This window comes from Aotus nancymaae, unplaced genomic scaffold (assembly GCF_030222135.1).
Source record: "Aotus nancymaae isolate 86718 unplaced genomic scaffold, 86718_ANA_hifiasm-v0.15.2.pri h1tg000008l, whole genome shotgun sequence".
Lineage (NCBI taxonomy): Eukaryota > Metazoa > Chordata > Mammalia > Primates > Aotidae > Aotus > Aotus nancymaae.
This window is the reverse complement of record NW_026988419.1, coordinates 33132820-33155985: the sequence shown is the minus strand read 5'-3', so window position 1 is coordinate 33155985 and position 23166 is coordinate 33132820. Positions and strand designations below refer to the sequence as shown.

Genomic DNA, 23166 nt, shown 5'->3' with positions numbered 1-23166 from the left:
TATAGGAACCAAGAGAGCAAAATGTCATTCATGTCAAATGCCACTGAGAGATCAAGGGTCCATTGTATTTGGTATTGTGGGAGTTCTAGGTGACCTTGACAAGAGCAGTTTCAATGCTGTGGTGAGGATGCAAACTAGCCAAAAATGGGCTGGAGAATGAATGGGAGATGGAAGACTGGATGTAACCCTTTAGAGAAGACTTCGTTGTAAATAGAAGTAGAGAAGTGGGGCTGCGAGTGAAGGTGGGAAGAGTCAAGAAAAGGAGTTTTAGGATGAGAGTCATTCCAGTGGGTTATGCTGATGGAAATGATTCAGTAGATAGGTAGAGACTGGTGAGGCAGGAAGGGAAGAGGGGGGCAACTGAAGGAAATACTTGGCAAAGCAAAAGGGTATTGGAGTCAAAGCACAAATGAAGCAATTTTCATTTGACAAGAGCAGGGGTAGGAGGTAAAACGGAGAAGACAGATTTCAGTTAAAGTAAGTTGTAGATTTCACAGAGGAGAGATGAGAAAAGTCTGACCAAATGGCTTCTGCATTCTCCATTTAGTCTAAAGCAAGGTCAGATGCTGAGAGGAAAGGATATGAGGGGTGGAAGAGGTTTGAAGGAGTGTAAGTTATGAATTATTTATCTTGGAAACTGAAAAGCAAACTTTCTATAGAAACTTGGTAGGATTGCTAAGAAGGAATGAGTGTCCAGTTGAAGATTGTAATCATTATAACATGGATGACAAGCTAGTCATCCCAGTTGTATGACTTTTATCCAGCAACATTCAGCAGCTTCAGTACAGGTGCTGAGAAAGTAGATAACTCTGGGCTCAGCCAGGGTTGGGATTTAGCCAGGTAGTATGACACAAGGATTGATTACCATGATGAAACATCGACTCTATGCTGGGTAAGGAGGGAAATATATGAATGTGGTGATGCATAGTGAAAGGGTAGTGAGGTTAATGGATCTGAGATCTCAATGGAGTTATTATTCAAATAGGAATTATTCAAATAGGGATACTAGAGTAAGTGAGCTAGAAGGATTGAAGGCAGTGGTCAGAGAGTATACTTGGATTCAAGATGTCAGAAGTCATGTAATGAATGTAATGCCAAGGCTCTGGGCTGAGATGGGGTGGAAACAAACTTAGTGGAGATGAAAATTGTAAATAAATGGCAAGCCAGGTTGTAAGATGGGTTACCACCATAAATAAATACAAAGTCAACAAGAATGAGTAGGCATAGAGAGAAAGACGATGAAACGGAAACCGATGTCACCAATAATTGATGATCAGAAGAGTTGTAGAAAACCGCATTGAAGATAGAAGGAGAGATCCTCTATCTAGATGTATGCATATAGTTAAAATTACCTAGGGCTTAGAAAGACAAAGGCGGGAAAAGTGTTTGGAAGCACTTTTGAGAGAAAACAGAATGCCAGCCCCACCTCCTGATTCTGGAATATTGGGGGAGTGGAAGAAAAAGTTGTCTCCCCTAGAGAAGACTACAGTGGAAGCAGGACATCTAAGAACAGACAACTTTCAGGAAAAAAAAAATTGAAGCGTTAGTAACATTTTAGCCAGGTGTGATGGTAGGTGCCTGTAATCCCAGCTACCCAGGTGGCTGAGGCAGGAGAATTGCTTGAACCCGGGAGGCAGAGGTTGCAGTGAGCCAAGATCACACCACTACACTCCAGCCTGGGCCACAGAGCAAGACTACATCTCAAAAAAGAAAAAAAGTAAAAAGAAAGAAAAAAACTGTGATGATAATATTTAAAAGTGGATTTTAAAGGGCTCTGTGGAGGTGCTTGGAAGTAATGGGAAGACTGAGGAATTGGCGCAGAAGAATGAGGATGAGGGCCCCTCGTAACAGTGGACAACTTGGGGAATTGCTACTGCTGGGGTGATTATAGACATAATGAGAAAAGTCCTAACGGTCTATTAATGCAAGGTTCAAGCAAAGGCCAAATATTTAACTCAATAGCATTGGTATAACCCCACTATCTGACTGCTCTCAATTGTATGGTGAACTAAGGGCAGGGAGGGTCTTATGTGGAACTAAAGCTTCAGGAAAACCCTTCGGTGATTACTCCCTCCTGCAGCTCTCCTGGAAGGAAAGAACAATCCTAGCTCTGGTGCATAGGAGCTTGAAGGGAAGGACTCAGAGCCTGAGTCACACACCTAATTAGACTCCAGACTGCCCTCCTCTTCTGGCACTCTTTAAGGTGGGAAAGATAGGTACTTGTCATGGTAAAAGAGAAACAAATAACTTTGTGACTATCCTCCAGGAAAAGCTTCCCAAACTGTAAACATTCCTCCTTCAAATCCAGGACAAGGTATGGGAGAATGAAGGGTCTGGTTGCTTCTTTGTCTACAAAGGCTAGATGAGTTAGGATGTTTTTCCTTTTACAATGCCTGGTGCAGAGTGTGCAGTTCCACCAAGATGACACTGACAGGACAATTTCTGAGCAGCCAGGTAATAGCAGCCATAGCTGCATAAATCTGAATTTCCCAACTCATTCTCTGAAAACCACACTGCAGAACAATAAAAAGATCAAACAAAACTGCATGAAATGCTTGCCCTCTGAATAACTAAAAGAGAATGTTCAAATTTCAGTGTATCTGAAATAAACATCCAATCTCAACTAGCTGTGTCCCAAGATCTTGCCATAAACTTTCACAGAGATAAAGAGTAGTCTGGAGAAAGTGAATGGAAGAGAGAAGTGAAGAGCTGTTGACAGGCCTGTGATTGATCTAACAAAACCATAAAAAAGAGAAAGTCCATCGTATGTGCTAAAATACTAGAGAAGATTCCTAGGGGATAAAACCACTTGCTATATGTATTTTCTTAAAGTGCACATGATTCATGGTAACAATCTATGAAATACATTGCTTCTGGAGGTACAGAAGGTAAAAAGGAATAGAGAGACACCCTTTGAATCTTGGTGAAGAGAAAAATAAGTAAAAAGAAATTTTAGTGCCAAATAAAGCAAATGAATTTTGAAGCTTTTTTCCCCCCCAGGCTGGAGTGCAATGGCATGATCTCAGCTCACTGCAACCTCCACCTCCCAGTTCAAGTGATTCTCCTGTCTCAGCCTCCCAAGTAGCTGGGATTACAAGCATGCACCACCATGCCTTGCTAATTTTTTGTATTTTTAGTAGAGACAGGGTTTCACCATATTAGCCAGGGCAGTCTCGAACTCCTGACCTCAAGTGATCCACCTGCCTTGGCCTCCCAAAGTGCTAAGATTACAAGCGTGAGCCACTGTGCCCGGCCTCAAAGTTTTAAAAATATGCAATCTTTAGCTACATACACATGCATGTATGTGCATGTGCACATGCAAAAGCCATCCATTGACAAACTGTATTTCATTGCAGAAAAGAACACCCTTGAACTTGAAATCTCATAAACCATATCAGATCTTTGAAATGAACAGATGATGTATTATTCATGATTTTCCATAGAAACAGAACCAATATTAGTATATGCATATATATAGATATAGATACAAATATGTAGATTAAAATAAATTTTGAAATTAGAATAGCAAAGAAAATGTATCATGCACAGAAAGAAACACAGCAAATAAAACAGTTTTAAGATAATTATAAAATATGTATAGCAAAATGAATTGAACTAAATGTCATATTAATGAATATGAAAGAGTTTAACTTATCTATTAAAAGCAGAAGATTTCCTCTGGGCACGCTCATGCCCATAATACCAGCACTTTGTGAGGCAGATCACCTGAGGTCAGGCATTTGAGACCAGCCTGGCCAACATGGTGAACTCTGTCTGTACTAAAAATACAAAAATTAGCTAGGCATGGTGGCGGGCACCTGTAATCCCAGCTACTCAGGAGGCTGAGACAGGAGAATCACTTGAGTCCAGGAGGCAGAGGTTGCAGTAAGCCAAGATCACACCACTGACTCCAGCCTGGGTAACAGGGTAACAGAGAGACACTCTGTTTAAAAAAAAAAAAAGCAAAAGATTTTCAATTTTGTTCACAAACCAAGATGCTGAAAATAAGAGACATGACTGAATCAAAATGAATCAGAAAGTCTAAAACGAAAGGGATGGGCAAAAGTACACTAGACAAATGGAAACAACAATAAAGCGGGGGTTGTGATGCTAATGTCAAAATAAAGCTTAAACCAAAATGCATTAAATGAGACAAAGGAGGGCATGTGTTCATGCCACAGTTCACAATGGATATACTACAGTTATGAATTCCATTCACCAAATAACTCGGTAGCAAACTTTATAAGGGAAAAACCACAGGACATGCAAAGAAACACTGATAGAAACACACAAACAAAAAGACTTCAAAACATTACCTTCAGTACAAAACAGACTCAGTAGCCAAAAAAGGTGAATAAATGTAGACCTCAGTAGCATAAGCAATCATGTAGATCTTACAGATACACAGTCATGCATCACTTAAGGATGGGAATATGTTCTGAGAAATTCCTCTTTATGCAGTTTCATTGCTGTGTGAACATCATAGAGTGCACTTACACAAATCTAGATGGCATAGCCTACTATACACCTAGGCTATATTGTATATTACCCCTAGGCTACAAACCTGTACAGCATGATACTGTGCTGAACACTAGAGGCAACTGTAGCACAACGGTAAGTATTTGTGTATCTAAACATATCTAAACACAGAAAAAGTATAGTAAACATATGATATAAATGATTTTGAAAAATAGTACAGCTGCATAAGGCACTTACCATGAATGGGGCTTGCAGGACTGGAAGTTTCTCTGGGTGAGTCAGTGAGTGGTGAATGAATGTGAAGGCCCAGGACGTTACTGTTCACTAGGATAGGCTTTATAAACACTATACACTTAGGTTACCTTAATTTATTTAAAAAAAATAAAGGAATTGTGCTATGATGTTACAATGGCTACCATGTCACTAGGCAATAGGAATGTCTTAGCCCCATTAAAATCTGGGACCATCATTGTACATTTGGTTGGTTGTTGACTGAAACATCATAAAGTGGGACATGACTATAATTATTTTATTTCTTTCTGTTAGTGAAACTGTTTACAGGAGAAAAGGAAGTTTTGGTTTATGCCTAAATAATGTCACTTACATTAGGTTTTACTAAAGTGAAAGCATAAAAATTTTAAATGTAGAGTTGCCTGTTTTTAAGGAAGCAAATGTTTTAAAGATAACATTCCTACATTTCTATGAATGTGAAAGCTTACAAAGCACTCTGGTTTTCAAACTTATCTATGCCTACAACATCTGGTCTTTCTTCTCTTCCCACCACAAAGGAAAAGGAGACCCTTCAGCTTAGCCCTGATTCTAACCTCTGCCCCACCACTACCCACCACTTCCCTATGTCAGCCTCCCTCCCTCTAACAGCTCCTTTATCCAGTCTTTATAAAGAATATGTGAACCCCGAAAATTTGAGACAGGTCTCAGTTAATTTGGAAAGTTAATTTTGCCAAGGTTAAGAACACACACCCATGACACAGCCTCAGGAAGTCCTGATGACATGTGCCCAAAGTATCTGGGGCACAGCTTGGTTTTATACATTTTAGGAAGACATGAGACATCAATCAACATATGTAAGAAGTACATTGGCTCTGTCCAGAAAGGCAGGGACAACTCAAAGCAGGAAGGGGGCTTCCAGGTCACAGGTAAATGAGAGACAAATGGTTGCATTATTTTGAGTTTCTGATAAGCTTTTCTGAAGGAGGCAATCAGAATATGCAGCTATCTCAGTGAGCAGAGGGATGACTTTGAATAGAATGGGAGGAAGGTTTTGCCCTGAGCAGTTTCCAGTTGGACTTTTCCTTTTAGCTTAGTAATTTTGGGGCCCCAAAATTTTCCTTTCACAAATACAAACCCTCCCTCCAACCTTATTCCCCTGTAGCTATTGCCATTTCTTTCTTGATCCTCAAAGAATTGTCCAATTTCATCTCTGCATTCTCTGTTTTGCAAAAGTAATGACTCAACTGTCAAACCTCAGTGCTGTTCTCGCTTAGGTCTTTTCTGCTGCTTAAGACCAGGTTGGCGGTCCCCTCCCAGCCATCATCTTCTCGCTCAGCCCTCCCATATGTCTCCTTCTACCTCTCGCTGCCTCTCTTGCTGCCTTTTCATCTTTCCTCCATTCATTGATATTCACCCTGGTTCTTCCTTCTACTCTTCTTATACCTCCACACACCCTTCCTCCATAACTTAATAACTGTGATTTCTCTTTACTGTTCACTGCTGACTACCAAATCTGAGCATCCCTTTTCAGATCCATATGTCTACTTCTGTGAGCCTACTGGACATTTCTGACTAGATCTCCTAAACAGCAGACTTCGTTATTTTCCACAATTGCTATTCCTTAGCGTTTCAGTGAAGAGTGGAAGGGGGAAGGATTATATGATGAGGAAGGGTGTGGGGGTCTCTGGGGCCCTGTCCAGCAGCCAGGGAATGTCCATATGGAAAGAACTCTGGAGATGTGGGCTTCAGGATCCTGCCAGCTGCATGGTACATGTAAGTGTGAGTCCACTGGTAAAGCTAGTGAGTACAGCATCTATCTTTTCAAGCCCCCTCCCCAAGCCTCCACTTTGTATGGTTATTTTATGACTGGAAATCTTGAGTAAAGGAATACTTTAAGCTTTTGGGACTTCCTGCAGAGGCATAGGGTGGAGGCTGAGAAGGGGACTCCACCCCAGTCTCTCAGTGTCATCCAGCATCTGGACTGGAGTCGTGTTGGGAAGAGTCGCCATGAGAACCAGGCTAGAGGTTATCTAGCTGGACAAGTAGTAGACCAAGTTCCCTGATTATTTTATTTCTTCCAAGACAAGCCTCCCTTCCACATGCACATATGCCTTGGTCAGACATAAGGAAGCTTGGTGTTCCTGTTACGTATTCCCTGCCCTTGCCTAAACCACAAAAACGTTCTTGAATCACCTCAAGGCTCAGGGCCCCCTTCCATCTATCCTCAACGTTGCTCCTGGATTTTCTAGAGTTAATTGGATCTTATCATTCCCTTTCTTAAACTTGAGAGTTTGAGCACTGCCCCCTGCTCCCCACCCCCACGACTTTCCTTCACGTCCACACAAAGTAAAGCTTCTTAGCTGGGCACCCAAGATACTTCTGTTACTTGATTTTGTCTAACCTCTCAGCCTTTGCTTCCATCATCTGACCACATGAGTTCTGGGCCCCAGAAGTTCTGAACCGCTTCCTGGGACAGACTACGTGCTGTCAGCCTAATGAATCTCACCCAACTTGGCCTTCAAGGTTCCACTGCTATGTGACTTCCCCTGAAGATTTGTCTCCCCTCTTCTTTAAGAGTTGCTCTTTGTTTTCTGAATGCTTTCTTTCTTTCTTTCTTTCTTTTATTTATTTATTTTGAGACAGAGTCTCACTCTGTTAGCAGGCGCCAGGCTGGAGTGCAGCGGCATGATCTCAGCTCAATGCAGCCTTGGCCTCCTGGGTTGAAGCAATTCTCCTGCCTCAGCCTCCCAAGTGGCTGGGATTATAGGCATGCGCCACCATGCCCAGCTAATTTTTGTTTTTTTAGTAGAGACAGGGTTTCACCATGTTGACCAGCCTGGGTAACAAGAGTGAAACTCCGTCTCGGGAAAAAAAAAAACAAAAAACAAGCCAACAGCATCACCATCATCGTCATCATCATCATCATTGACGACAACAATAACAAAAGCCAGACAGGCTGTTCAGGACCCCCTTGCAGCAGGACTTGTAGCATATGATTCAGGTTTGACTAGTCAGATACACTCAAACCAGGTTTAGCAACGGAAGCTAGTAATGCCAAGCAGCAATGATGGGAAAACTGCAGCACAACCATGCCCACTTTTCCCATATGCAGCAGCAGTGGTGGTCCCAGTGGCGGCATCTAGTGCCACTGTTGACTGTGCAAGATCAACTGCATCCTCAAAGGGCTATTCTTGGTAGCATGAGTATGGCTAGGTGCTTGTCTGTGGCCAAGGCCCCCTTGTTTTCCAAGCCTGTATCTCTATCCTACCCAGAAATGCTTTAACCCACCCAATATTCTTTTCTGCTTCTACCAGCCTGGGTTAGTTTTTCTTGGTGCAATTCAACCTGCCAGACTGGTACAGATGGTCAGGTCAGATGGTTTCATAAAATGTAAGTATACTCTTTCTACTTTGTTTTATTAGTTTGTTGATTTGCAGTATTCTTTACTTGGCTCCTGCTCAAGGACTGTTCTTGGATGATTTTTGTTTTAGTAATGCTGATATGTTAAAGAGGGTTTTTTGGTTTTTGTTTTTTTGACAGTTACACTTTCGTTTTTCCAATAGTTACACTTTCGTTTTTCCTTTCCTTCCCATCCCTTTTTTGGTACCGGTAATTGTGTCCTAGGGTAGAGAAAATCAGGCAACTAATGAGTATAAGAATAAAGGAGAACAGATGGAGAGGAACAAAATTAGTGCTCAGCGTAGGAGAGTATCACAATAGGACTGTGAGCTCATTTAATGTAACTTTTATTTTACAGATAAAATAGTTGAAACAAGGAACACACAGCTAATGGCTTAGCCACATCTATAATAACTGCATCTCCAGACTTCTCATCCAGGGCTCCTGCCTCTATCCATTATACCAAGAAGCAAAAGGCAAATAACTGAAATGCAAGCTGAGATCACATTAAATTTAACCCAATTAATTATACTTTTTAGGTTTATGGTTGTATATGATACATATTTACATTTTCAAGAGGTTTTACAATTTACAAAGCAGTTAAATCCTTTCACCTGCTCTGAGATAGCACTTAAAAAAAAATAAAAAAGAGGTCTTGGTATTTTTTAGCATCTCTCCTATCTCTGACTTTCCTGTCTTCCTTTTCTATTTGTTTTGGTTTTGAAGCTGTAGCTACAAAATGTGCGCATTGGGAAGAAAGCAGTTTTAATGTATTTGAACAAAAGGGTCCATTGATTGAAGCCATCGTAAAAATATATGGGATGCTGTTATTAACCTCCATTTTACGAATGAGGAAACAGAAGCCCAGAGAGATTAAGTGGTTTGGCCAAGATTAAATAACCATTAAATGGCACAGTCACTACAAGGTTCATTTTAAAAAACATATAACAGACATTGAGCATTTAATGTGTCAGTCTGGGTAAAAAAAATATAGTTCTAGTTAACTCCTAGGTAAGCATAAATTTCTATAACCAGTATATTACTTTCTAACCCACTGTTACTGAAATTTTTATTTTACTGTTTTCTGAAATTTTAGCAGCTGGACAATCAAGAAATAATTTTCAACTTAGATAAGACTCATGTAACCAGATCTGTTTGGAGACTGATCTTGATACATATTAGACTAAAAGGTCTTAACTCAAAAGCATGTTTTGCATCATTTGTCTAGATTCTCTAAAGTAAGAATGGAAAGCTGTAATTCTCAAATGTCTTCGAATGAACAAAAAATTGACAAGAATATGAAGTTGACTGCATTACTGTATAATCAATTATTGGAACCTTGATTTAACAAGCTATTTTCATCTTCAGTCCAATGGCATACAAAGAGGAAATTTTATCTTTTGTAGTTTCTACAAATTCTTTGTAAAAATTATGAAAGTCATTTTCGAAAAATAACTAAGTGAATTGACATGGAATATAAGGTGAATAATACATTTTTAAAATTAAGTTGTGTATAATGGAAAACGTCATTCTTGTATATTCAGCTAAAACAGACCATTAGTGCAAGACCTAAACATTAATGAGATCCGGGGTTTGTAACGAAATGTTATTGCTGCCTTTCCCCTAGAAAGTTAAAAGAAAAATGGGGAGAGCTTTTAAGTGAAAACTAAATAAAGGTGCTGGCATCACAATCGGGAATGCAAGGATGCAGAAGAAATGGTAAAATGTGGGTGGGTAGTTATCACAGTAAACAACATAAACCTTACAACAGACTTGAGGTGGCTGTCAAGCCTTTCAGACATGTGATTGATAAGGGATGTCAGAGGAGCGTTTCCTTTTTCATCAACGCTTCGGGAGACAGCGGACCAACACCAACACTGGGCGGAAGAGATCCCCAGTCACGCAGACTAGGCCACCCCCGGCTCGCCTGGCCACGCCCCCTCCTGCCCCCGCAGTGGGGTCCCGCCTTTCACTTCCGGGTAACTGCACGCCCCTGCACCGCTCTCGCGGGACCCGATTGGCTGACGGGGCAACCGCCAACGGCTGCTGAATTTAAACCCGAGCCGCAGCCGCAGCTGCTCGCCAGAGCGCCCGGAGCTGGGTGGCGGCTACCTCACGCTGAAAGTAAGGTAAGTCAGTGACCTGCGGTATTTGGCGTGGCTGCCCTGTCTCTGGCGAGATAGGTGCTGTTCTTGAGCCGGTTCTCTCGGCGCTGTCCGCTTCGGTCTCCGGCTCGTCCTCCGCCCTCTGCCCTCCCGGACGGCAGCCACTCTCCGGCTCCGAGGGGTTCGTTGACGGAGTCTTGTTTGGGATTTGAGTCACGGCCTCTTGTCTCAGATTTGAGCGCCCAGTAGGGCAAGTGGGGAGAGCCGCCAGTTAGGTCAGCTACTTAAGAAATTTCTGTTTTGGGAACTGCTCTACTCCCTGCTTGTTGAACAGTTTCTAACTCATTGTGAGCCCTCAGTACGTGTCTGCGGAATGAATGTTAGGGACTGTGTGCCAAAGTTCTCGAAGGAGCCATCTCCTTTGGAGAGGCTGGCTGAAGACGAAGTGGTGATGGAAGACTGGGGAGAACTTGGAACTTGAGCTGCATCTTCTTGATATGCAGGTAGAATGTCAGCAGAGAATAGGGACAATGATTTTTCTAGCTGAGGTATCCAATTCAGGAGAATTGGATGTGGAACTGAGTATTTTATATTTAGAGATAGTTGAGATGCTGGCCGGAAAAGTCTCTAGAGTAGTAATAAATAGGTGTTGGTATTCAGTGCTGACTGTATACCAGGTTCCATAATAGACACTGTACATACATTGGCACATTTAGTCCCTGTGAGGAGATGCCCTTATTTTCTATGGTTTTATAAATCTGGAAATTGAGACGAAGAAGTATTGAGATCACATGGCTATGAAACGTTGGAATTGGGGCTCCAACACAGTTCTAATCACCATCATAATGTCTCAGTGTCTGTATGGTAAATCACCCTCGAACAGTATTCCAGGTGCCTGTTTCTGGCTCCTGAAGTGCCCCTTGGTGAGGTCATTGATGGAGGGGGTGACAGGGCAGTGTTAAGGAAGACCTAGGTTTCTGGCATGAGAATTTAAATAGATGATTGACAGTGCCATTTATTAAATTAAGGAATTGTGTCAGAACCAGCTTATTGGGGAGAGCAGTCCAGCTGTGGTTTCCTAATTAGTAAAATGAGATTTGATATTCCAGACTGGATTTTTTTGGGAAATGGATAGATTTCTATGTTAGGATCCCTTTCAGGTGTGTAAGATGCAACAATTTGTGGGGAGTTTCTGTGTTCTACTGTCTATGAGATAGTGATCTTCTTTCATTTTAAAGTTTCTTTTTGGCAAAACGTTTAGAAGAACCGTTGAGCCTTAATCTTTTTTTGTTTGTTTGTTTTTGTTTTTTGAGATGGAGTCGCCCAGGCAGGAGTGCAGCGACACGATCTCAGCTCACTGCAACCTCTGCCTCCCGGGTTGAAGTGATTCTTCTGCCTCAGCCTCCTGAGTAGCTGGGACTACAGGCGTGCGCCACCACCCCTGGCTAATTTTTGTGTTTTTAGTAGACACAGGGTTTCACCATATTAGACAAGCTGGTTTCGAACTCCTGACTTAGGGATCCGCCCGCCTCAGTCTCCCAAAGTGCTGGATTACAGGCATGAACCACTGCACCCAGTGAGCCTTAATCTTGAAAGGTTTCTGGTTCAACTTATTCCCCACTGCAGAAATTTCTTCTAAAACCATCTTTCTGTTATTTGCTTGACTCCACCCAACATCTGGTTAACACTTTCAAAGGAGATCCATTCCAAGAGTGGGCAGTTTTTCTATTGGAAAGTTCTTCCAGTCATTCATAGTCACTTCTTCCACAAATTATCCAGCAGCTGCCATGTGGCTGGCACATTTCTGTACTAAGGTACAGAAGCAAACAAACTTGACAAAAATTGATGCCTTCATTGAACTTACAATTTAGTAGGAAAAAACAGATAATAAGTTAAATAAACTATTTAGATTTATCTTAGACATTGATAAGTTAATGGAGAAAAATAAAACAGAAGGGGAGAATGGGGTAAGTGTACAATTTATAAGTAGTTTGGACTGGGAAGGCTCACTAAGAAAGTAACATTTTAGCAAGTGCTCCCAGGAAGTGAGCAAGCCCTGTGGTCATTTGAAGGAAAAGTTGATACAAAGGGAAAAAGGAATAAAAGTTTCTGCTTTAGAGCATGTTAAGGTAGGCAATGTGGCCAGAGATTCTTGAGCAAGAGGAAGATTAATGAAAAGGATTAGAAAGGTTCACTGATGATAAATTAGGGAAGAGGAGAAGTGTCAAATTGTATAGTACTTTCTAGGCCATTTTAAAGACTGAGATGGAAAGCTACTGGAGAGTTTTTTGGGAATAACATGAATTTACTTAAGTTTTAAAAGGATCATTGTGGTTGCTAGGTTGAGAATAGATAGTGGGGGAGAAAATGGAAGCAGGAAGACCAGTCACATAACTATAGCAATAATGTGTATGAGAGAGAATGGCAACTTGGAACAAAGTGGTAGCAGTAGAAATAGTGGTAAGTAGCCAAAGGGGATATATTGCGAAATCTGGGCCAGCATAATTAATGATAGAGTGGATATGGAATATGAAAGAGAAGTTTCTGACCTGAGCAACTGAAAGGATGGAGTTGTCATTAAGTGAACTAGGGAGAACATGGGGGAGTAGGTTGGGGTGGGGAGAATTTAGGACATGTTAAATTTGAAATGCGTGTTAGAAATCCTAGGTGGAGATGAGTAGTAGGCAGTTGGATGAATAAATCTGGAGTTGAAGGGAAAAGTCTGGATTGGGAACACAAATTTGAGAGTTATTGGTATTTAGATTTAAAAGCCAGGATACTGGCTGAGAGCCCAGGAAGTATATGTAGATATAAAAGAGATGAGATCCAAGAACTGAGACCTAGGGCACTCCAGTGGTAAGAGGTTAGAGAGATGAAGAATAACCAGCAACAGAGACTGAGAAGTGGTCAGCGTGGCAGGAGAAAACCCTGTCTCAGCACAAACAGAAGAATGTGCTATTGTGCAAGCCAAATGAAGAGCATACTTCAAAAGGAAGGAATGATTTGACATTGACTGCTTTTCACAGATCAAGTAAAAAGAGACTGGGCCTAACCACTGTATTTGGTTTAACAACTTAGTAATACAGTGCCCTTAATGAACTATTTCCATATGGTAGTGTTGAGAGCAGAAATTTCATTGTAGTGGATCTAGAGAGACTGGGAGGAGATGAATTGGAGACAGCAAGTATAGACAACTCTCTGAAGGAGTTTTGCTATAAAGAGAAGCAGGGAAATCGGGTCATAGCATTCCAGCATCAAGGGACCACTTGTATTTTCTTAAATATCTCATTTTCATGCATTTACACATGCCAGTCTTTCTTCCTGGAATACCCTTCCTAATCTTGATGCCTGGTAAGTTCTTGGTTTGTAAAACTTATTTATTCATGCAAAAAATATTTACTGTGTTGATATCATTTGTCATGTACTATTCTATGAGCTGGGGAATATAGTGACTAAAATATAAAAATCCATGATCTCCTGGAATTTAAATTCTGGTTAGGAAAGACAGACAACAAATAAATCTATAATATGTTAGATAGTGATAGATGTTAGGGGAAGGAGCTACAGTTTTATTTTGTCTGTCACTCAGGCTGGAGTGCCATGGTATGAGCTCAGCTCACTGAAACCTCGGCCTCCCAGGTTCAAGTAATTCTCTTGCCTCAGCCTCTTGAGTACCTGGAATTACAGGCACCCGCCATCATGCCTGGGTAATTTTTTTGTAATTTTAGTAGAGACAGGGTTCACCATGTTGGCCAGGCTGGTCTTGAACTCCTGACCTCAGGTGATCCACCCACTCAGCCTCCCAAAGTGCTGGGATTACTGGCGTGAGCCACCACACCTGTCCTGGAGCTACAGTTTTAAGTGACCTCACTGAGAAGGTGACATTTGAACAGACTTGATAGAGGAGAGTGAATGGGCCATTTGTATATCTGGAGGAAGAGGTTTCTAAACAGCATTTATTCTAAATGTAGAATAACCAGTACTAAGGACCTGAGACTGAAGAATGCCTGGCATATGCTCCAGAAAGCTAGATCTTGTTAGCCAATGTGGCCTGAGGAGAATGTGATAGCAGGAGAGAAGGAGGAGTTCAAATTAGAGAAGAGCAGAGATAGTGGAGAGACTGTACTAGGATTTTGGAGAAAAGTGGGAACCATTGGAGAGTTTTAGATTGTATAGATTAATTCACCATAGGGGAGCAACAGTGGAAATAGAGAGTCAAATCCTGTTAACAGAAACTCAGGTGAGACATGATAGTGCCTCTGACTAGGTTGGCACCAATGGACATACTGAGAAGTGGTCAGATTCTAAATATATTGTGAAGATAAATTGAGATGTAAGAGAGATTTTCGACCTGAGCAACTGGAAGGATGAAGTTACTGAAATAGAGAAGGCTCTGAGTGAAGCAGGTTTGGGCAGGTTAAATTTGATGCATCTACTTTAGTTATTCAAGTGGAATTGTAGAGTAGACAGTTGGATATATGAATCCAGAGTTCAGGAAAGAGATTCAAACTGAGGACTTAAATTTTGGAGCTCTTGGCATCTGGCTGGTATTTTAAGTGATGAGACTGTTTGAAATCACCAAAGGAGGGAGTGTAGCTAAAGAGAGGAAGTCCAAGGAAAGACTCTGTTAGAAGTTGAAGAACCTGTAAAAGTGACAGAGAAGGAATAGGTAGGTAGATAGGTAGGAAAAAAACTTAGGAGTCTGGTGTTCTGGAACCCAAGGAAATATAATTTTTGAGGAAGGAGAAATTAACCAACCAAATGCTGCTGATAGATCAAGTTAAATGAAGACTCAGAATTGACTATTAGATTTAGCAGCACAGAAGTCATCAGAGACCTTGACAAAAGCAGTTTTGGTGAAGTAGTCCAAGTGAAAACCTGATTGAAGTAGTTAATGAGAAAATTGGAAATTGAGTATAGACAATTTTTTCAAGGAGATTTGCTGTAAAGTTCTGCAGAGAATTGGAGTGGTAGTCTGAGTGTGAAATGGGAACAAAAGAGGGTTCTTTAAGGTGAGGGAAATAGCAGTATGTGTTTGTATATTGATGAGAATGATCCAGTGTAAAAGGAAAAAATTGATGACATAGAGAGAATTGTCTTTAGGGAGGCAGGAAGGCATGGGATCCAGTGCATGGATTGGTATCTAGAGACACAGTTGATCCCTAACAAAAGGAGAGAAAACAAATGCACAGATACAGATACAGTAGGTAGGTAATTATAATGGAAGTTTTGAGAAAGTTCTCCACAGATTGCTTCAGTGTTCTCAGAATAACAGTGAGTGAGAATATGAAATAATTCATAAAGAGGAGTGACCTAGGGATTGATAACAGCAGTGAAGGGGAAAGGGTAATAGAGTCTAGTGACAGTATATTCAAGGATGAGAACTTTTAGGGAGGAGGGAAGATGAACGGTCTGCACACATGAATGTGGTGTAGCTTCTAGAAGGCGTGTGGGAGGAAAAACAACCTCTGCCTGACAGGACTGCAGGAGAATCTGTGTCCTTAGGGGAGAAGGTGGTTCAAAAAGATGAAGGGAACATTCAGAGAAGAGATTGAAGCTGTAGAGGTTTGGTTGATGATGGAGTGTGAGTTCCAGAGGACCTCATGAGTCTGGCAAGGGTGAGATAGGTAGGCTGTATTAGTTTCTTTTGGCTGCTGTAACAAATTATCATAAATGAGGTGCTTAAAACAACAGAAATGTATATCGCCACAGTTCTGGAGGCCAGAAGTCTAAATTCATTTGTCACTGGGCTGAAATCAAGGTGTCTGCCCAGCTGCACTCTCTGTGGAGGCTCTTCAGGAAAATCTGTTCCTTGCCTTTTTCAGTTCCTGATAGCTGCTGGCAGTCCTTGACATGTGGCTGCATCTCTTTCTGTACTTCCTTTAAACTCTGTGTGTATCACTAAGCTTACACTTCTTACATTGTTTGAAAGCACTGTCTGTGCCCACATTGTACCATGCATTCCATGAGGGCAGAGACCATATCCTGTCATCTGTACCCTGCATCTTTGCTGTCTCTTGTAAGGACTCTTGTCCTGGATAATCCAGGATAATCTCCCCATTATAAGATCCTCAACTTATTCAAATCTGCAAAGGCCCTTTTTCCACCTGATGTTTAGAATTAAAGAGACCTCTAATAACTTTGGGGGGCCATTTTCCAGCTTACCACAGGACCAGATGAGGGATGTGTAGAGCTAAGGGGATTCCAGTGAGGGGATTGAAGGTGATCTGGGAGTTGAGGGATTATTGCCATGATTGACATAGTAAGATGAGTCCTGTGAACTCAGGGCAGGTAGTGGTGGAGAGGCTGAGTATCGGGGCTTAGGCAGGTGCAGATGACAGGGTGTTTTGTTTTGTTTTGTTTTGTTTTGATCTCTGCACATGGAGGCAAGGAGGGTTGGGGAAGAAATGAAGGCATGGGGAGATTGGTCTTCTCCAAGCACATGGCTCAACATCAACTGCTCCTTCTCAGTGAAGCTATTTCTGATCCTTTTCCTCTGCCCAGGCAGAGTTAATCACTTCTCCTCTGCATTGTGTATTGTAGCCATTACTCTTGTAATACTACAATGTAATGATTTCTTTATCTTCCTATTGCTGTAATAATAGGCCATAAACCTAACAAACAAATTTAAGATTTCCTGCCTGTTCCTCCAGCCCCCTTCCCCAGCTTGGATTATGTATATCTCTTCTGTACTTCCTTTAAACACTGTGTATATCTCTAAGGTTATACTTCTTACATTGTATGAAAGCACTGTCTATACCCACATTGTACCATGCATTCCATGAGGGCAGAGACCATATCCTGTCATATGTACCCTGACCTGGTACATAGATGATTAATGTAGGTTTGGATGAAAAAAAACAGTCATTTACCTTTTTGGATTATACCTTAAGCCACTTTTGATTACATTTATACTCAGATTTTATACAAAGTTTAGCAAATAACACACAAAGTATATTGTCATGATTATTACTTTAAAAAATGTATCAGTTATTCTTTTTCTTTTATTAATCAATACTATGATTATTTTTTTCTTTCACTTCAGTGATGGAGTGCCCAGTGATGGAAACTGGCTCACTTTTTACCTCAGGAATTAAGAGACATGTGAAAGACAAAAGAATTTCAAAGACTACTAAGTTGAATGTTTCTCTTGCTTCAAAAATAAAAACAAAAATACTAAGTAAGTGCTGTTAGTTTTAAAATACACTCACATTTTTACTTTTCCCCAGAATTGTTATATGTTTGCTACCTTATTTTATCAAGTACAGAAAATTACTAAAATGACTGTTTTGTTAATTGATAACTTTTTAAATTTGAGTCCGTTTCTCCTTCAAGTCCTGTTAGTTGGATGGTTTTTATTATTTACCCTAAATGGTGACAGCTGAATTTTTAGCAGTGAGGCTAGGGTGGCCCAAGATAGCTACTTTCTACAGTTTAGAAAAAAAATACCAATGTGACTTTTCTGGAAAAGATGTAAAAAGAGTAGCAGATTGTTCTGGCATGCTGCAGCAACTGAATGATGGGTAGCCCAGAGGAGGTTGGCTCATACTGGGTGATGCAGAGTTTGACTTTATATAAGCAATCTTATGAAGACACTGAGCACTTTGGAAATGGAATTTTGTGAATTCTGGAGTTAAGGCATCAGAAGGGGAGAAAAAAAGGAGGTGGGAAAACTCCCCAAGATAAACTTAAATTACTTCTGAAAATTATCTCAATGTTCATACCCATCTTAGCAGGAGTCAGGGAAGTATCCATTTAGTCACATTACCTGCTGATATAGATATAGCTCCTGTGAAGGACAATCATGTGTGCCTTCTAAAATAATGCAGCCTCCTGGGTGCCTGTAAATCATGATGCAGCTCCCACCCAGGTCTCTAGGGCCACCCCTTACATTGCTGCTGTCTGCTCTTTTTGGCAAGATTATTCCATACCCCTTGTTATGAGGGAATATGCCGACTTTGAGGAGTACCACAGGAAAATGTTTTTACTCTTTATCTTCTGGAAATCCTAAACCAGTTCTAGTCAGTTTCCATTTGCTATGCCAAGGATGGTTATCCGAAACTACTCCCTCTGTGCCAGAGATAAAGTACTGTTTTGGATCCTGTTTTGCAGAATCCCAAATTTTCCCTAAGTACTTATAAAATATTATTAAATTTTTTAAAACTTATTTCATATACACTATACTTTTATTCTGTGGCATATGTTATTGAATAATGACATTAAGTTAAAATTATGAAAATATAATGATATTTTAAGTGTACTAAGGGAACATACTATATATAAGGTAAGCTTTACCAAGGAATTCACAATAAAATTTCTTTGCTTCCAACAGAAAAGCCTTTCAGGAGTGATTTAAATCATATTTACATAGTGCTTTTAAAGAGAAGTCAAGTTCAGATTGCAGTAGATGCCTAGAAATAAGAAGTAGGATCTTTTGATGTCAGTGAAAGGTCTGACAGGGTTTAAATTATCTGTCTAATATTGCGGTAAGTATGCCTCTATCACTCAGGTTAAAAATGGACTTTGGAAGCATTAACTAATTTGTTCAGTTCTGGGGCTGTAGAAACTGGCTTTAGAATTTCACAGATTGGCTATCCTCATTCCTATGGGACATCTCCAGTTAGAGCTGCAGAATCAGTTTCTGTATTCTATCTACTAGTCAAAGGTAGGAAAGCAGGTAGAGCAGCAAGTATCAAGATTTCCTTTTTGTGGCTGATCTAATCATGTAGAATGCTGTGTCTGTGCTGCAGTCCTCTTATTCCTAACTTTTATACATATGCTGCATTCCTCACAACTCCTGAATTCTTCATCTTCTGTCTAGCCTTCATTTCTTCAGCTTGAAACTCTGGGTTTATTTTTCTCAAAACTGCATCTGTATTGTTATTCACTTTTCCAACCTTCAGTTAAAACTTATAAAGTAAAATGCATTTTGTCTAATGTAGTTTTACTAAAGAATATAAAAATTTATTAAGGAATAAGTTCAATATTAACTCATTTTAAAAATCTTTTTTACAGACAATTCTTCTATTTTCAAAATTTCTTTAAAGCACAACAACAGGGCATTAGCTCAGGCTCTTAGTAGAGAAAAAGAGAATTCTCGAAGAATTACAACTGAAAAGATGCTATTGCAAAAAGAAGTAGAGAAACTGAATTTTGAGAACACATTTCTTCGCCTAAAGCTAAATAACTTGGTATGGAAGCTATATTGTTTTTGAATTCCAAATTGTAACATAAATCTTTTAGCTGCATTATTGTAGACGCTCTTAAAATATTTTTCAAATCTCCAATTGTGAAAAATTATTGAAAGTCAGTATGCCATGTAAATCTCTGTTAAAGGACAAACTGTTAATGGGTAATAAAATATGTGTTTTAAATCTGCATTCTATATGTGCACTGTGTGCTGCGTGAACCAGTATAATACCTTGATCAATATTTGATTGCATATAAGCAAAGCGTAGTGCATTAAGATGGTCATAGTTCTTCCAGTGAATTGAAAGGAAGGGAGTTCCAGAATGTTGTTATTCTTTTTTAATCTCAGCATTTAACTGGCTACAAACCAAGCAGAATGAAGATTATAGCTGTTGCTTTTTTTCCCCCCAAATTTCAACTCTGGTCACAGACAGGGCAGTGAGAGCCAGTGATTAGCTGGGCTGCAACTATAGATCTAAATCTAAAATGAGTAGAACTTACTTAAAATGGAAAAAGGACCTACTCTACTTGTGGGTTAAATTCCTGTGACTGACAATTTGTTCTGTTGCCATGTGATATATTATTGTGAAAAGATAGAAAAATGTTTATAGGAAAACTTTTGTCAGTTCCAAATCATTCAACATGTGTGTGTGTGTGTGTGTGTGTGTGTGTACATGTATGTATGATATGTATGACTATTTGGATTATATAATAAAATACTATTTGGTACTGGTACTATATAATATAGTACCATTTTAGCTGAATGTGATCTCAGTTTTTTGCTCAATGTGATATCAATTATTTTTTAAGTTTTCTCACATGGATGGCATTCATAAATGCTTGATATTATAATAAACTCCAAGTCTTAGCTAATTAAAAGGGGTCTTTATTTTACATGTACAGAATAAGAAGCTTATAGACATAGAAGCTCTCATGAACAATAACTTGATAACTGCAATTGAAATGAGCAGTCTTTCTGAGGTAAGTATAATTTCTATGTAAATAGCATCATTCTTTAGATTACTCAGGATCACTGAGATTTAGTTAAGTAACATCAAGTTTAGAGATTCATATTTCAAATTTTGTGCAAAGGACTGATGATAATATCACTTTTAACTGGCTAACAGCATATTATCATTTTGTATAATTGGTTATTGAAATTGTCATATGAAAATTTGGTTTTTATTAAAAGTAAACAGGATTAGACAAGTCAGTGGAACATACTGGCCCAAATAGACTCAGAACCATAAAGACATTAGTAGAAAGTTAGCATTTTAAATTAGGAAAGACTTTGGGGTTTTGTTTTATTTTTTTAAAAGATGGACATAATTGAAAAACTATTTGGGGAAGATATAGAGGCTGATCTTGTTTTATACTGTTTTCTAAAACAAATTCTAGATTTCTCAAATGCTTTTCATGTGGTTCTCTTTGGAGAACTAAGAGGTTTGAAGTCAACATCTAAACTAAAGCAAAGTAAAAACTGGACAGCAGATGGAGAAGCTGGAGGTGAAGGCATAGTATACAACTGTGGTATCTACTTTCTTGAACTTACTATTTAACTTACTATTAAAAAATTTTCAAGTTATTTTTTTTTTTTTTTTTTTTTTGAGACAGAGTCTCACTCTGTCGCCAGTCTGGAGTATAGTGGCATGATCACTGCTTACTGCAACCTCTGCCTCCTGGGTTCAGGCAATTCTCCTACCTCAACCTCATAAGTAGCTGGGACTATAGAAATGCACCGCCACACCCAGCTAATTTTTATATTTTTAACAGAGACAGGGTTTCACCATGTTGGCCTGGCTGGTCTTGAACTCCTGACCTTGGGTGATCTGCCCTCCTGAAATGCTGGGATTACAGGTGTGAGCCACCATGCCCAGCCGCATACCAGTTTTTAAATTCTCTTTTTTTCTAGTTGTTATTAAGTGGGAGCAGGTGATGGGTCATATAGACATACTGTTCTAACATCAGAATGAGATCAGACAAGTATAGAATAAAGTTTCACACATGCTCTTGTCCGCTTCCAGCTATTTTCTTCTCCGTTCTCTCTTCTTGTACCTCATGCAGGTGATTGCTTTAATCTCTTTCTTTATATAAAAACAAACAAATAAATCTTTTCTTTCTTTTCTTCTTTACACAAAAGATAGTGTGCTATACCAGATATTCTATGCCTTACTTTTTATGTGACATATCTTGGGGATCTCTCCATATGATTACGTGGAGTGATTCCTCATTCTTTTGGTGCTGCTTCAGATAGATCTAGAGTGGACTTGTAATCTACTTCAATAGGCTCCTGTTGATGGACACTTGGGTTGTCCATTGCTGTTGGCTTGTGTTAGCGTAGAGTGCCTTTCCCTCTTGCATCATTAATTTTTTTCCCTCCCTTCTGGATTATTCCCATCAGGGATGTAATAATGTTATCATCTCTCATTTTTAAAAAAATCAAAACCAAATAAACCTCTTACTCCACTTACTTTCCAGCTACTATCTCAGCTCTCTTCTTGCCTTTACAGCAAAACTTTTTGAGAGATTTGTTCATTATCTCTAGTTTCTCTTGATCCCATTCCAATTAGGTTTTCACTACCAATCCACTAAATCCTGAAAGTCACCATTGATGTCCATGTTGCGAAAACCCATGGCTAATTCTTGGTTCTTATATTGACCTTCACACGACTTTTAGAATACCACACTCTCTTTCCTAAGTCTCTTCCTACATTTCTGGCTATTCTTTTTCAGTCTCTTTGCTGGTTTCTCTTTATTTTCCTAAGTTTTGGGAATGCCTTACGACTCAATTCTTGGACTTCTCTATTTATATTCACTCCCCCTAAGTAATTTTATTCTATCTTATGGTTGTAATTACTACTGTATACTGATGACTTTCAAATTTATAACTCCAGCCTGACCATCTCCTCTGACCTCCAGACAATTTATATCTAATTACCTATTTGGCATCTGTTTGGATGTCTAAAAGGCATCTCAAATTTCACATTTGCCACCAAACTAGTTCCTTTTTTGATTTGCATCTAAGATAATCACAACTCTCTTTTCCTGTCTTTTTCTTACACCCCATATCTGATCCTTTGGCAGGTCGTTTTAGTTCTGCCTTCAAAATCAGTCTACAATTCTCACAACCCTCTTTAACTACCTATGTCCAAGGTACCATTATCTCTTATTTACATATTGTATTAATAATAGCATCCCAACTTGGCCTTCTTACTTCTGCTCTTGGTTCTCTGTGTATTCTCTTATAACAGCCAGAGTGATCATGTTAAAATGTTAGTCTCTGCTTAATATTCTCCAGTGGTGTCTTATCTATTGCCTGATTTGATCTGAAAACTGAAACTCTTGTTATTTCTTCTACCTCATTTGCTACTCTCCTCTTTCTTCCACTCTTTAAGCTTTTCAGTGCAGTTCTTTCCCCACTCCCTCAAACAGAGGTGAGCTGCTACCACAGTACCTTTGTACGTGTTCTGTCTGCATGTGACAAGTTCCTATCCTTCAAATATTGACTCAAAAGTGACTACAGTGAAGTCTTCCCTAGCAACTCTGCATATATTTAAACACTTCCCACGCCTGCACCTACATTTCATATTCTGCTTTTCTTCTTTAATCTTTCTCCTTAACACTTAACTCCATATGACAATTTTGTTTATTATTCATCCCATCAGAATGCAAGCTTCTTGAGTGTAGGGATGTCTTTACCAGAACAATATCTAGAACATAGTAGGATGCAATAAATGTTTATACAATGTCAGGTAGTATTTCC

At 39.7% G+C, this 23166-nt stretch overlaps 1 protein-coding gene across 1 annotated transcript in view; it reads left to right on the top strand.

Moving 5' to 3' along the window:
* Nucleotides 1-10157: 10157 nt before the first annotated feature.
* Nucleotides 10158-23166, top strand: part of SGO2 (shugoshin 2) — a 59740-nt gene continuing 46731 nt past the window's right edge. Inside the window, exons 1-4 of the mRNA XM_012473231.2 lie at nt 10158-10238; nt 17260-17394; nt 19230-19405; nt 20307-20384. Coding sequence (XP_012328654.2) covers nt 17262-17394; nt 19230-19405; nt 20307-20384 — 387 coding nt within the window. The 5' untranslated portion in view covers nt 10158-10238; nt 17260-17261. The remainder of the gene's footprint in view (nt 10239-17259; nt 17395-19229; nt 19406-20306; nt 20385-23166) is intronic.